General features: G+C 34.4%; 2 protein-coding genes across 2 annotated transcripts in view; one reads left to right on the top strand and one right to left on the bottom strand.

The window, feature by feature from the left end:
* Positions 1-2,276: 2,276 nt before the first annotated feature.
* On the top strand, positions 2,277-10,818 carry cers3b (ceramide synthase 3b). The gene is made up of 11 exons (XM_016243574.1): positions 2,277-2,942; positions 4,155-4,322; positions 4,602-4,719; positions 5,570-5,688; positions 5,811-5,868; positions 8,642-8,692; positions 8,907-8,999; positions 9,429-9,557; positions 10,023-10,129; positions 10,221-10,374; positions 10,593-10,818. The coding sequence occupies exons 1-11, from the start codon at positions 2,764-2,766 to the stop codon at positions 10,701-10,703; spliced, it is 1,287 nt and encodes a 428-aa protein (XP_016099060.1). The 5' UTR covers positions 2,277-2,763; the 3' UTR covers positions 10,704-10,818.
* Positions 10,819-11,355: 537 nt separating this feature from the next.
* Positions 11,356-14,458, bottom strand: part of caps2 (calcyphosine 2) — a 9,021-nt gene continuing 5,918 nt past the window's right edge. The window contains exons 12-16 of the mRNA XM_016243567.1: positions 14,250-14,326; positions 12,692-12,834; positions 12,205-12,324; positions 11,987-12,083; positions 11,356-11,728 (exon numbers count right to left, since the gene is read on the bottom strand). Of these exons, the coding sequence (XP_016099053.1) occupies positions 11,565-11,728; positions 11,987-12,083; positions 12,205-12,324; positions 12,692-12,834; positions 14,250-14,326 (601 nt within the window). The 3' untranslated portion in view covers positions 11,356-11,564. The remainder of the gene's footprint in view (positions 11,729-11,986; positions 12,084-12,204; positions 12,325-12,691; positions 12,835-14,249; positions 14,327-14,458) is intronic.

Below are 14,458 nucleotides of genomic sequence, written 5' to 3'. Positions count from 1 at the left end.
GGGTAACGCATTACAAGTAACGCGAGTTACGTAATCAGATTACTTTTTTCAAGTAACTAGTAAAGTAACGCATTACTTTTTAATTTACAAGAGAATATCTGAGTTACTTTTTCAGATAAGTAACGCAAGTTACTTTATTTTTTCAATGTATTGATTGACAGCTCTCCTGTCCCCATGTTGAGAGAAATCAGAAGACGTTACTGTAATTCTAAAATAAATATGAATATGCACTAATTAATCTCACTCACAAAAAAATAAATAAAAACACAGATTCAGTATTCCTCAAAATGAATAAAAATAATGCAACTCAGAATATGAAACCTGCAATAATTAAATGTTAAACAACACAAATATCCTTTTATGTATTTAATCCCATTCTATTAACCAATGTCTTTGCTTCTGACCTTTGATGATCCAGTTCAACCATACTAATAAGCACAAATTACTCTAGACAAACATTTGTGTCTTTTTTTATTGCTGAAGTGTGTTGAATTTCTTCTTCTGCATTCTACAGACGTAAATTTACGCTTTTATATTTGCCAGAAATATAACTTTTTTTATTTTAAAAACAAACAAGCAAGCCCTGTCCAGATTTAAAAAGTAACGCAAAAGTAACGTAATGAATTACTTTCCAAAAAAAGTAACTAAGTAACGTAATTAGTTACCTTTTTATGGAGTAACGCAATATTGTAATGCATTACTTTTAAAAGTAACTTTCCCCAACACTGCTATTTATACTTTACACATTCTATAAAAGACAAAAAGCACCATAAAAGCAGACCAGACGACTCGTATGCTATATTCTGAAGCCATACAACAGCTTGTGTGACAAACAATCTCAAATATTGGGGTGAACTATTAAAACAACTGGACTTGACAGCTGTATTTAGCTGCAATGTGGGCATGGCCTCTGTGTATTCAGGTCTATGTGGCATGGCAAGTGTGTATGATATGCATTGTGCTAACAGGGATCAATTAGCTAAGAACAGTTACAAACAGCAGTCAAGTAGAACATTCACGTCCATGTTATTTCTAGAGGTCTTGAGAAACTGACAATATTTTGATATTATAATGAAAAAATATGATTACTGTTCATAATAAAAAAGTGGAAAGGAAGAAGTTTGTTTTATTTTATTTATTTATTTGTTTGTTTGCTATAGCATGGTTTGTCAGAATGCACTGCTATTTTTGAATGTCTGTCAATGGAAAATGTGCTTTTATCCCTCATAATGTTGTAATTACACCAACTACCACCAGGGGCTTTTTGCATCATGCATCTTTGACCCTCTGCTGTATACTGACTCTCTAAATGCTGTATTTTCGACCACCACAAGATGGAGACAGCAAACCTACACAAAACAATTAACTGAGGACTGGGACACCAGTAAGACAAAGGACTGTCAGAATCAAGTCATGCATAGTAAGTACAGGTGGAGCCAGTAATCCACACCTTCACAATATTACATAAAGTAAAGCTTTCTCAGTCCTGCATTACCATATACAGGACTTTTCCCTAGTGAAAATCTTACGGAAATGTCTAAGGATCCAATAGGACTTTTCTCAAGAATCAAATTTCACAATCTGAAATGTTCTCATTTTTAAAGTGTCTAAATATAAATATAAAAGGCATTAATAACTGTTGTCAAAATCCTATAAGAATGGATTCCTACTGGATCCTAATTTGGAACCAACTTTAACATAAGCCAATTGAAATTAAAAACTAGATCTAGTTACTAACAGCACTATTATGATTGATTATCATTAGAATAATATGTCTGTGTGGGATATTAAAAGGAATTTCAAGAGTAATAGGATTTCCTTATCGTTATTTCCCTTTTTCCTTTGTCCTTTATCTATTCAGTAGTACGGCATGTTCTGATAAAGATTACACAATATCCAGTATAGGAGGTCAAGGATACTGTAGGATTTTCAGTTTGGTTAAGTTCCACTGGAATCTTATTTAAACTGGTTCCAAATTATGATCCAAAGAAATTCTTTAAACATTTTGACTGGGGCATCACAAGAACTATGTCTTGGTAATGTACAGTTAAGAATCCCACAGGGGGCGCGCTCTAGGAGTTTAAAAATAATTTTCTTTCAATTACTTTTAATGTCTTACATGGGCATTTTATCTGACTGCTAAGAATAAAAATCCAAACTACAGTATGTGTTCTAAAAGATACAGGTTCTGGTTTGTGTTTTGTTGAAGTCCTGTAAAAAAAATAAAAATCAGTAGTATAATTTTCAGTTGGTTCCAAATTATGATCCAGCAGGAATCCTATACATATTCCTGTAAGATTTTGGCTAAACTAGATGCTTTCATACCAAATCACTCACAAGTTACCAAGAACCAGTAGCAGTGTTCCTGTAATTCAGCTGGTAGAGCATGACCCGAACAACACCAAGGTCGCAGGTTTGGTTCTCAGGGAACGCACACACTGATTAAAAAAACGAAACAAAAACAAAACGTAAAGCTTGACCGCACTGTAAGCCCTTTTGAATGAAAGCATATCAGCCAGGTGCATAAATGTAAATAAGAACTAAAACACAGCCAAGTAAGAATGTCACAACACAGAGAAAGAACATTTCTCTTATTCAACCTGTGAGTTATTAACCTGTTTAGGGCATGCAATATTTCAAGGTTCATGTCCTCTCTCTCCTTCTAACTGTGCCTTTCTTTGACTATACCTGAGGAGACTGTGGCCCCTCCCACATATCCAGTTCTCTGGCCCCTTTCAAGGCACACACACAGGCAGTTCAATAATGAGCTCTTTGTGGGGGGTTGAGGTATGCAGTGAAAGTGTTTGCTTGTGTGTGTATGTGAGAGAGAGAAAGAGAGTTAACCTTTACTTGAAGGTGTGTGTGAACAGAATTACAACAGAGAAAGCAGGAAAACAGGAGGAGAGAAAAGAGTGTGTACAAACAAGAAAAGGACAAATCTGGTATGGATGCATTTGTTTCTGTTTGACGTGTTTCTCAGTCAGTCTTTGGGACGTTATATGTCTGTTTGTCATGGTAACAATAAACAGTCACTACTTACTATAAGAATACATGCAGTAACTTGAGCTCCTTTGCTTTCGCTCTAACAAAATACTACTTGAATCAGTGTTTTGCTTTTGTCTTATGTGTAATACAAGATTGATTAGATACTATTGTTAAAAGTGGGTCTGAAGGACTTTATATAAGTCCAGATCCGTACTGCAGTCGGATACTCCCAGTGAGACTCATAACTGGCTCTGCTTAGAGCTGATCAAACATGTTTTGAACTCTCTTTCCACAATCAGTTCATGCATGCTATTGTAGATTTCAGTATTTGCATGTCAATTACCTTTCATTAATAAAGTCTAATGTCTCTGACACTGTTAAAAAAGTCTTCACTGCAAAAAGCCTCTGGATTTTGAAGGACTAAATGTATGGTCCTGAAGTGGTACAGAAACTAGTAAACAGACATTTCCAGTAAGTTTTGCAGGTGTCTGTGTTCTTTTGTCTCTATTGTTTATTGTGCTCAGGTACATATCCTATTACAGGAGCTACTGCATAACACTACAATAGCCTGTGAAAATGCCAAATATTCTAGTGTCTGTCTGTCCATCCATCCATCTATCTATCACTGAGAAAATAACATAAAAACATCTAAATGAACTGGTTTTAATATCATTATTTAAGAAATATTATTTAAAATCACCTAAATGTATCCACCTAAATGGATTGATTTATACTAACAAAACACATTTTTATGTTTTAAAACCATGTCTATCTATCTATCTATGTTTGTCCATCTGTAAGGCCTATACAGTTCATGACTGTGAAGCCTTTTCAAAGTCTGTCTTGACAAACTTTGCTTTTCTAGTTCAAATTTACAGTTACATGACTTTATTTGCATGTCAATTCATTCAATTCACATTCCCTGCTTCCATACATTTAAATGACAGATTTGAATTCCAATTTTGCATCATGTTTCCAATTCAAATTGAGAAACATGAAATGCATTCTCTTTTAGATTTGAATGACACACAACTCTGTTACTCACAAGCATGGCTTTCCATTGTTTCTTCTTCAATATTCAATTTTTTTTATTGTAGGTACTTTGGATAAAAGCATCTGCTAAATGAATGCATGTAAATGCTTTTGCTGTGTTTGTGTGTTTTTCACAGGGCGATGCTTAGTGAGTGGTTTTGGTGGGATCGGCTGTGGTTGCCAAGGCCGGTGACATGGGCGGACCTACAGGACAGTGAGGGGCGTGTCTATGCCTGTGTGTCCCATTTGTACATCATTCTACCTGTAGCAGTCCTGCTGTTAGGCTTAAGAACTTTCTATGAAAGGTACATGTTATTGAAAAGACGAGCTTACATCAGCATTAATTTACATGCTGGTTTTTGCTGAATAGTGCTGGTGGAATTGTATATTCATGCTGTTCATCAGGAAAACTGAGCTGGTAAAGCCAGTTGGTCAAGGAAGCTTTACTGCTTAAGATAATGAATAAGTCTGGTGAAAACACCATGTATTATATGTTCTTATAATTGCTGAAGTGCAGTGAACGTCTCTGATTAACAGCAGATCAAGGTGTGACTCTGTCTCGCTGCCTCTCCCTCATTCAACAGGTTGATCGCGGTGCCACTCGCTGAGGCTCTTGGGGTTAAAGACAAAATTCGCAAGAGAGCGTCACACAACCCCATACTGGAAATATACTACAATACACACTCTAAACATCCAACACAGGTAACCCCCGAAACATGCATTTTAATGCATTCATATAATGCATTAAATCAGAAAAAAAACAGGTGGTAAAAAATAAAAAATATATATAAATAAAAATGTAAGGACCTTTAAGATTTTTTTACAATATGTATTGTTTTGAAAATGACACATTTCCCCCTAAATATGAATCTTTGTTAACTTCCATTTAGGCTTATTTTAATGAATAATAATAATACAACATTTCTGAACGATTGATGCTCTTAATCACAATCAAGAATAATTAGCAAGTAATATATGCCATGTTTTTGTGAAAATTTCCCTCCAAAATAGTCATTTATATAGATCAGTGATTAAAACATGTTATTAAAACCAAATATTATGTTTTAAAATGGATTAGATTCTTTTGGAACCATGTGTATTACAAATAAAGTGTTTTATAAATAAAGGTTGATTTAAGTTGAGTGTAGGCACATACTATAATGTATTATTATAATAGTAGTTCAGTTATTTATGAAAATATATAATGTCTCACAATATGTATAAGGTATTACAAACATGAAATGATTCTCACTGAGAAATTGATTGATACAACACAAATATTAACAAAGAATGGCAAACAACACACAGAATTAAACATGACATTTTGAAAGACTGAAAACATATTTTGTTGTAAAAACATGCTCTAATAATTTTTGTTTTATTTACAATTTCAAAAAATATTTTTTTCAGTGTAGCTTTGTAATGCATTATATAAGCAGGCTTCAGCAATTAATAGAAAAATATGTCCTATTCACCAGTATATGTAGGACCAGCACATTTTGACATATGATGTGTATGTGTCTAGTAATGTTTGTGTATGTCATGTACTTAGGCAGATATAAAAGGTGTGTGTAAAAGGTTGGGCTGGTCAGAAAGGCAGGTGGAGCGCTGGTTCCGCAGACGGAGGAACCAAGACAGACCCGGACTACTGAAGAAATTCAAAGAAGCCAGGTATATTTACACACACTAAACAAACTTTCTTTATTGACTCATTTGTATTTGGCTATATTTGACCTTTTAACCGTTTTCAAACGTGTATGTTTGTTATTAACAATAGTATTTCCTCTCTGTAGCTGGCGGTTTGCCTTTTATCTGTGTTCGTCTTTCGGAGGAGTGCTGGCTTTACACGATGTAAGTGATTTTTTTATGTATATACAAACCTCAGGCTGTATCTGAACACCTGAATGACCTCCAAACAGCTGCGTGCATGTGTGTGTGTTACAGCACATGCAGAGATTCTCAGGAGAGACCTTGAATCAGCATGTGTGTTTGTGAGAAATGCTTAAAGGGGTAATTAGTAACATTTTCCCACCTGAGAACAGCGCCAGCCTGGTAGAAAGATCCACAAACGGGCACAATAACAGGCATGGACAGGCCCTGCACACACACACATTAACTTGTTGTTAAGACAAGCATCACTATTACTATACTAACGTATTCAATTTAGGCATGTAATCTCATATCACCATCAAGGGTTTAGGTACGTAGAGAATTAGCAGTGTTGGGGAAAGTTACTTTTAAAAGTAATGCATTACAAAATTGCGTTACTCCATAAAAAAAGTAAGTAATTACGTTACTTAGTTACTTTTTATGGAAAGTAATGCGTTACGTTACTTTTGCGTTACTTTTTAAATCTGGACAGGGCTTGCTTGTTTGTTTTTAAAATAAAAAAGTTCTATTTTTGGCAAATATAAAAGCCTTTTCACCCCAAAAGTGAAATGAATAAGCCTCAGGCTGAAGGGAAAGTACATTTACGTCCGCACAGTAGAATGCAGAAGAAGACATTTCAACACACTTCAGCAATAAAAAAGACACACAAATGTTCGTCTAGAGTAATTTGTGCTTATTAGTACGGTTGAACTGGATCATCGAAGGTCAGAAGCAAAGACATTGTTAATAGAATGGGATTAATGCGACGCAAACCTGCGTCATATTCTGAGTTGCATTATTTTTATTCAGTTTGAGGAATACTGAATCTGTTTGTTTGTTTTTGTGAGTGAGTGCGATGAATTCATGCATATTCAGATTTATTAAATTTTTTATTTGAAAACAGTATCTCAGATATTCTCTTGTAAATTAAAAAGTAATGCATTACTTTACTAGTTACGTGAAAAAAGTAATCTGATTACGTAACTCTCGTTACTTGTAATGCGTTACCCTCAACACTGAGAATTAGCCTATGGGGTGGGCTCTTTTGAATTGGGTTTTTAATAACACATAAATCAACTTGTTGTTTTGAAGAACTTATAATTAAACAATTTCACAAGAGCAAACGTGCAGGTTATCACAGCTGTGGAGATATTCAGACCAACGGTCTCTGAGTAGACTACGATATTGTTCAATAAACAAGAAGGTAATGATGAGTAATTTAGTCATTCTTGAGACGTGGGACAAAACGGGTCCAGCAAGTGTAACTGCTATTAGCTTTAAAAAAGACAAATATTTTCAATTGTAAATGTCATGAGGGATTAATAATAGAATGTATTTAACACAATTATCACCTTCAATTTAATTTTCTCATTATTATACCAAATCTGTGTTTCTTAATGTCCTCTCACTACATCTAAAACAGTGTGTCCACAGAGAAGGGTTCAAGCATTCATATGCAATCAAATGGATACAAATGTTTTTTAATGATGAAAAAGAGCTTGTTTTATCAAAAGCAACACTTAATAATATCTCCTATCAAAGCAAGGTTGTTTTTTTAATGACACATGCATGTTTCATAAGATTTTAAAGTTGCGTCCCCACTTTTTGTCAACACCGTCAGACATTGAATCAAATGTAATAAAATCAGGGAACATCAGGGGCCACAGTTCACCTCTGCAGAGTACATCAGTGTCAGACAGGCTCTGCTAAGTTTTAGTTTTAGAATATTTTAACTCCTAATGTTAATATTTCCTTTGTCACAGCCATGATATGTCAACACCATCTTCCAATTTCTGAGGAAATTATTTGAAATATTTAGATGATTGTATTCTCCTGAAGCAGGTTGTATTAGCATCTAGCATCAACAGAAACAAAGAAAATGGCTACTACATGAACTGCATTGGTTTTGTGAAAGAAATGCCAAATTTGTCAACACCGTCAGATGTCACCACCATAAGATTTTGTGTTCCAATCATATATCAAAATACTTCAATGTGCCTCTTGAATAAAAGCTTTATAAACAATAACATACTGTTTGTTGTGTTTGTTTTAATACAGTAATTGACAGATTCAATGTATTTGATAGTTAAAATTATTACAAATTCAGGTTTTCGTCACCTCCGTCAGATGTGTCAACTCGGTCAGTTCTGTCACCTCCGTCAGTTTAATATTTTGATAATAGTTCATTATGATATTTTAGATTTGTTGTGGAATTGTTGGTCACATGTGAAAGTGTAATCTGTCTGCTAACAGGAGAATGTGTTTTGAAATGTTAAAAACATCTTGAATGCTGCAAAGATAAAGTTTAAATTATATTACACAGTCCAAGCTAAAAAAAAAAGCACTTTGTTAAAAAGAGAAAAGTTGGGAGGTTGTATCAAAGCATAGCTCAGTAGCTTAGTACATATAAGATACATAAATGTAGTTTCATTTATCTGAGTACAAGGTTTTATTTTTTCAATTTTGCACCCTGTTTTGTCCCACTTCTCAAGAATGACTGGACAGTTAAGTCTGAATATGTTTTAATCAATCGTCGAGTATCTCCGAGTACACATCGTAGCGCTGTTTCATTCTGAAGTGAATCTGTTGATTCCAATGATTCAAAGATTCACTCACTCGACGCCACCTACTGGCGTGACGATGCAACTTGGAGAAAGAATCTGAAAAGACTGCAATACTTTAGTGTTTATTTTATGTGTTATTTGGTTGTAAAAATAAATCAATAAACTGTGAATTGTGTTGTTTTGTGCCACAGAAACCATGGTTTTATGATCTTAGGGAAGTGTGGGCAGGATTTCCCAAACAAGTAAGTATAACATAAGAAAAAACATTACCTTCGAGTTTTTTAAAAGCAAAAATTAATATACTGTACGTAGTACAGTGAAAACCAGTCTTAATATTTGCATGTTGTTCTGGGAGGGTTGTGTTTGTGCAAGCATGTGTTTGTATGGCGGTTGGTTTTTTAATGTTTATTTTGTGTGTGTGTGTGTGTGTGTGTGTGTGTGTGTGTGTGTGTACAGTCACTGCTGGACTCTCAGTACTGGTATTACATCATTGAGATGAGTTTTTATGGTTCTTTACTGTTCAGTGTGGCTGCAGATGTAAAACGTAAGGTAAGCATGCACTATTATTATTAACAATCATAAAAAATATGTATGACTATTAGATCAAATTATTAAAGTCACACCAAGCACTCTGCAAATTCTTTAATATTGAGAACGGTTTTTAGAACTATATCTTTATCGTTATCTTTATAGTTATCGTGCTTGGTGTGAACGGGCCTTTATTCAACTAGCTTGCAGGTAGCACTGCTAATAATGTCATAAAACAATCAGCAAGCAAGCACAAATTCATGCAGTTCAATGCATAAAGTTCAATGAATGGTTGTTTTACATTCATTAAAATAATATGCTTTTGGAGACATTTTATGAAATTTGTAACTGTAACTGAAAAAAATGTATATGAATATGAAGTTGCCATTTCTTGAGAGATATGTCTGTCTAGGTTTGTGGAGCTCTGTTTCTCTCTGTGTCAATTTGTAGGACTTTAAAGAGCAGTTGGTCCATCACTGGGCCACACTAACACTGCTGTCCTTCTCCTGGTGTGCCAACTACATCCGCATTGGTACACTGGTTATGCTGGTGCACGACACATCCGATGTCCTACTCGAGGTGAGAGAGAGATGAACAGTGAAAGAAGAGTTCAACATGTTTTCAAGGGAAGGATAGTTCACCCAAAAATGAAAATTCTGTCATCATTCAGTTACTTACCTTCACATTGTCACAAACCTGTACAACTTACTTTCTTCTGTGGAACACTAAAGGAGATGATTGTGTTTATAGGATTTTTTTTTTCTAGTAGTAGATATATATTTCTATTTCAGCATATTAGAATGATTTTTAATGATGCTGAAAATTCAGCTTTGTATCACAGGAATAAATTATATTTAAAATATATTCAAATAGAAAACAGTTATTTTAAATTGCAATTACATTTTGCAATATTTATGTTTTTACTGTATTTTGCTGAGCACAAGATTTCATTCAAACTGTTAAAAACTCTTACCAACCCAAACTTATATGTACAGGGGTATATATGTTTTGTGTTAAAGGTTGTCATTTTTCTGTTTTTCTAAGTCTGCTAAGATGTTTAACTATGCTGGATGGGAGACGACCTGCAACAGTATCTTTGTGGTGTTCGCTCTGGTCTTCATGGTAACCAGACTCATCATTTTTCCTTTCTGGTAAGTTATGTGACAGAGGTAAATGAGTGGGAGATTTTAGGGTTACATTTGTTAAATCGTGTGTGTGTGTGTGTGTGTGTCGTGTGTACAGGCTGATCCACTGTACGTGGGTGTATCCTCTGGACCAGTTCGAACCCTTTTTCGGCTATTATTTCTTTAACGTCATGCTCGTGGTGCTGCTGTTATTGCACGTGTTCTGGGCTTCTTTGATTCTCCGCATGGTCAAAAAGTTTATTTTCGGCAAAGTGAGTATCCATTGTTCTTCATATAAGATAACAAATAAAGCAGTATGTGCATTTTAGTGATTTTACTACAGTTAATGTGTGGTTGGACTTTTCTTCACGTATTAAACAGCAAAAAATAAAAACAAATCAGTTTATTAAAAAGTAAATGTGTATGTATGTAAAAACGTTCACACAAGCAGATTAAATGCACAAGATTAATTCTCTTTCATTCTCTTTAGCTGAAGTGCGATGAGCGCAGCGATGAAGAGGAGGATGAGGAGGGTTCTGAGGAAGACTACACACACACCTACTCTAATGGATCTGGGAACGGACTGTCTAATGGCCATTGACACAGAGGGAGCCCTTCCACAAATAGCCTTTTGATGCCATGCATGCATATATGTCCATATTGGACACATGATTCATCTGTGAATTTTCTTTTTTACATAGTCTTTCATATTAAGGTTTGTATATGTACAGATATTATGGTAGATAAATAAAATCAATACAAATTGTTACTCAAGTTAACAGTCATTTAACATTTTTAAACATTTATTTATGAATTAAAACTTGTTAGCATGTGCCAGTCCAAAGAGTAGTTACATTTATCAATACAAAGTATCTTACTCTCATCAAGGCTGCATTTATTTGATCAAAAATACAGTAAAAACAGTAATATAGTGAAATATTAAAACAATTTCAATTAACAACAATTTTCTTTTTTTTAATCCATTTAAAATTTAATTTATTTCTGTGATGCAAAGCTGAATTGTCAGCATCATTACTCCAGTCTTCAGTGTGACATGATCCTCAAAAAATCATTTTAATATGCTGATTTGCCGCTCAAGAAACATTTATTATTATTATCAGTCGAAAATAGTTGTGCTTACTATTTTTGTGGAAACTGTGATACATTTTATCAAGATGAATAGAAAGTTCAAAAGAACAGCATTTATTTAAAATAGAAATCTTTTGTAACATCAGAAATGTCTTTACTGTCACTTTTGATCAATTTAATGCATCCTTGTTGAATAAAATTATTAATCTTACTGACCCTGAAATGTTTAATTGTACTCTACACTGTGCTATACCAACACTCTATACTATAATATGAAGAGTAATATATAGTGACAAACAGTATTAACAAACATAATGGCTCAATATTTCACTCATATTCAGAAAGTGTCCTTCCAAAAACAAGGCAGATGCTCTCAGATACTCCACGTAGCTCTTAGATTGTTGATGTATTCTTCATCATCAGGGATTTCAATACTCAGACCCTCATAATAGTCCTCAAACTCAGCGTAGGACACGGTCTTGGTGACCTTTCCTGCTTCCCGTACGAAGGCCAGAAGGTCAGGGTTCAGATCGGCTTCTGTCAACAGTTCGACATGAGAATGGTAATAAATTCATAAACATCAATCATCCATGTGGCCTATGCAGTAATATTACTTTTGTAAGTTTGTTGCAAGAGTGAATCTGAAAAAAATGAACTCTATGCAGCCTTTTTGGAAATCAATATTGAAGTGCCACAGGTTTAACACTCAATGTTTGTCATGAAATATTGACTGACACTGAATAAACACAACTAAAATACTATTGTCTGTGAGCAAGACAGTGCTCAGTGGCTCACCGAGTGCAGTGTCAAAGTCTTGTTTGCCTCTATAGAATTTTTCAATATCGCTGAGGAAGATGGAGTCGGTTTTATTTGGGTCAAGCTTTACATAAACCTAAAAAAGAGAAAGATACAAACATTCAAAACAGCAGCAAATGGCCAGAATGGAAACTCAATAAGTCACAGAGCTCAAGGGCGTCCTCTGGAGGACGATAGCAGTCCGGCTGGTCTGTTACCTTCAGGAAGATGGCTTTTCTGTTCTCGCTCATCTCCCCGGTAACGGCACGCATCACATCAGTGGGGTGCACCTGCCCCTCCGCACGCCGACTCACAATCCTCCACACCGCCTCGAAGTCCTGTCACACAGGGCACACGCTAACGTAACGACTCAACACGATCACATAATGTCCTACACCAACATGCCTACTGCTTTCCTACAGCCTCATCATTTCTGCTGTACAGACACAGATAGATAGATAGATAGATAGATATTTGGGGGAAATGCAAAAATTGATGATTTTATTTCTCTTAACCTGCTGAGTGATAAGTCCTGTCACACAGGGCACACGCTAACGTAACGACTCAACACGATCACATAATGTCCTACACCAACATGCCTACTGCTTTCCTACAGCCTCATCATTTCTGCTGTACAGACACAGATAGATAGATAGATAGATATTTGGGGGAAATGCAAAAATTGATGATTTTATTTCTCTTAACCTGCTGAGTGAGGCACAGCTGCTCCATCAGAGATTGTCCGAGCAGCTCTTTTTGTTGAATACTATCAGACTTTAGATGTAAATCTCTCCCTAGATTGATCAGGGTTCGGACCGCATGTCCCTTCAGCCTATCACGCACTGCACCTGCAAAACATCCACCAATCAGAACGCTGGATTCCAATTCAAGCATTCTGTGGCTGGTTAATTAATTATTATTAATGTAGCCCTAAGAGTACACAGTCACTTTAAGGTGAAGTGTGTCATTTCAAGTAACTCAATATGTGTTTTAAAGGTTTTTTACTTCACAGGACATCTTAAAAATCTCATTCTCATGGTGCAAGACCAGATTGATAAATTTGATTTGGTTTGTACATATAATTGTTTGAACAATTATATTTACAAACAAGTGCTGTCAAATTGATTAATCGCTTCCAAAATAAAAGTTTGTGTTTACATAATATAAGTGTGTGTACAGTGTCTATTTATATGTATATACAATATAAATACACACATACATGTATATATTTAAGAAATATATGTAATATATACATGTGTGTGTGTGTGTGTATATGTATGTATATATATATATATATATATATATATATTTACATAATATAAGTGTGTGTACAGTGTCTATTTATATGTATATACAATATAAATACACACATACATGTATATATTTAAGAAATATATGTAATATATACATGTGTGTGTGTGTGTGTATATGTATGTATATATATATATATATATATATATATATTAAATTTATATTAAATATTACATATATTTCTTAAATATATATATATACACATATATACACACACACACACACACGTAAAAAAAAAAAACTTTTATTTTTGATGCGATTAAACAATTTTACAGTACTAGTACAAACATAAAAGTAAGACTTTAAAAGAAATGGATACTTTTATACAGCAAGAATGCATTAAATTGATCAAAAGTGTCAATAAAGATATTTGTTTTTATATTGTTATATTGTAAATAAATGCTGTTCTTTTGAACTTTCTATTCATCCTGATAAAATGTATCACAGTTTCCACAAAAATATTAAGCAGCACAACTACAGTTTTTTCAGCATTGATAATAATAATAAATATTTCTTGAGCAGCAAATCAGCTTATTAGAATGATTTCTGGAGGATCATGTGACACTGAAGACTGGAGTAATGATGCTGAAAATTCAGCTTTGCGTCATAGGAATAGATTACATTTTAAATGTAATATGTTAAAAAAGATAGCAGTTACTTTTGTTATAATATTTCACAATTTTATTGTTTTTGTTTTTTTTAACACAAAAGCATCCTTGGTGAGCATAAGCGACTTCTTTCAAAAACAACAAAAAATCTTACCGACCTTATCGATTGATTGATTGTCATGCAACTAATCTGATTAAAAATTTTGACAGCTCCAATTTTAACATTAAAAATGACATCACCTTATAAACAGGTTTGTGTGGGTGAGAAACATTCTGGATGAATATTTATGCATTTCAATAAGAAATGGTTGTGTGTAAGAGAAAGGCATGTGTTAAGTACTAACCTTGAATTTCCTGTAGAGTGTTTCGATCGTTGATTTCCTCTTCAGAGAGATGATGTAGAGTTTCCCCAGACTGAGTTCTGTGCAAAAGAAACACTCTGAGCCCTTTCACTTGTGCACACGTGTGTGTGTGTGTGTGTGTGTGTGTGTGTGTGTGTGTGTGTGTGTGTGTGTGTGTGTGTGTGTGTGTGTGAGATACACCAAGGGCCGCG

Source organism: Sinocyclocheilus grahami, unplaced genomic scaffold, assembly GCF_001515645.1.
Source record: "Sinocyclocheilus grahami isolate Dianchi unplaced genomic scaffold, SAMN03320097.WGS_v1.1 scaffold22.1, whole genome shotgun sequence".
In the NCBI taxonomy this organism is placed as follows: domain Eukaryota; kingdom Metazoa; phylum Chordata; class Actinopteri; order Cypriniformes; family Cyprinidae; genus Sinocyclocheilus; species Sinocyclocheilus grahami.
The sequence above is the reverse complement of the archived record's forward strand: the minus strand, read 5'-3'. Positions and strand labels throughout refer to the sequence as shown.

Coding starts and splice junctions, on each gene's coding strand:
- cers3b (XM_016243574.1), top strand. CDS start 2,764: ATGAGCTCTTTGTGGGGGGTTGAGGTATGCAGTGAAAGTGTTTGCTTG. Junction 2,943..4,154: donor ACAAGAAAAGGACAAATCTG/GTATGGATGCAT, acceptor TGTTTTTCACAG/GGCGATGCTTAGTGAGTGGT. Junction 4,720..5,569: donor ACTCTAAACATCCAACACAG/GTAACCCCCGAA, acceptor TCATGTACTTAG/GCAGATATAAAAGGTGTGTG.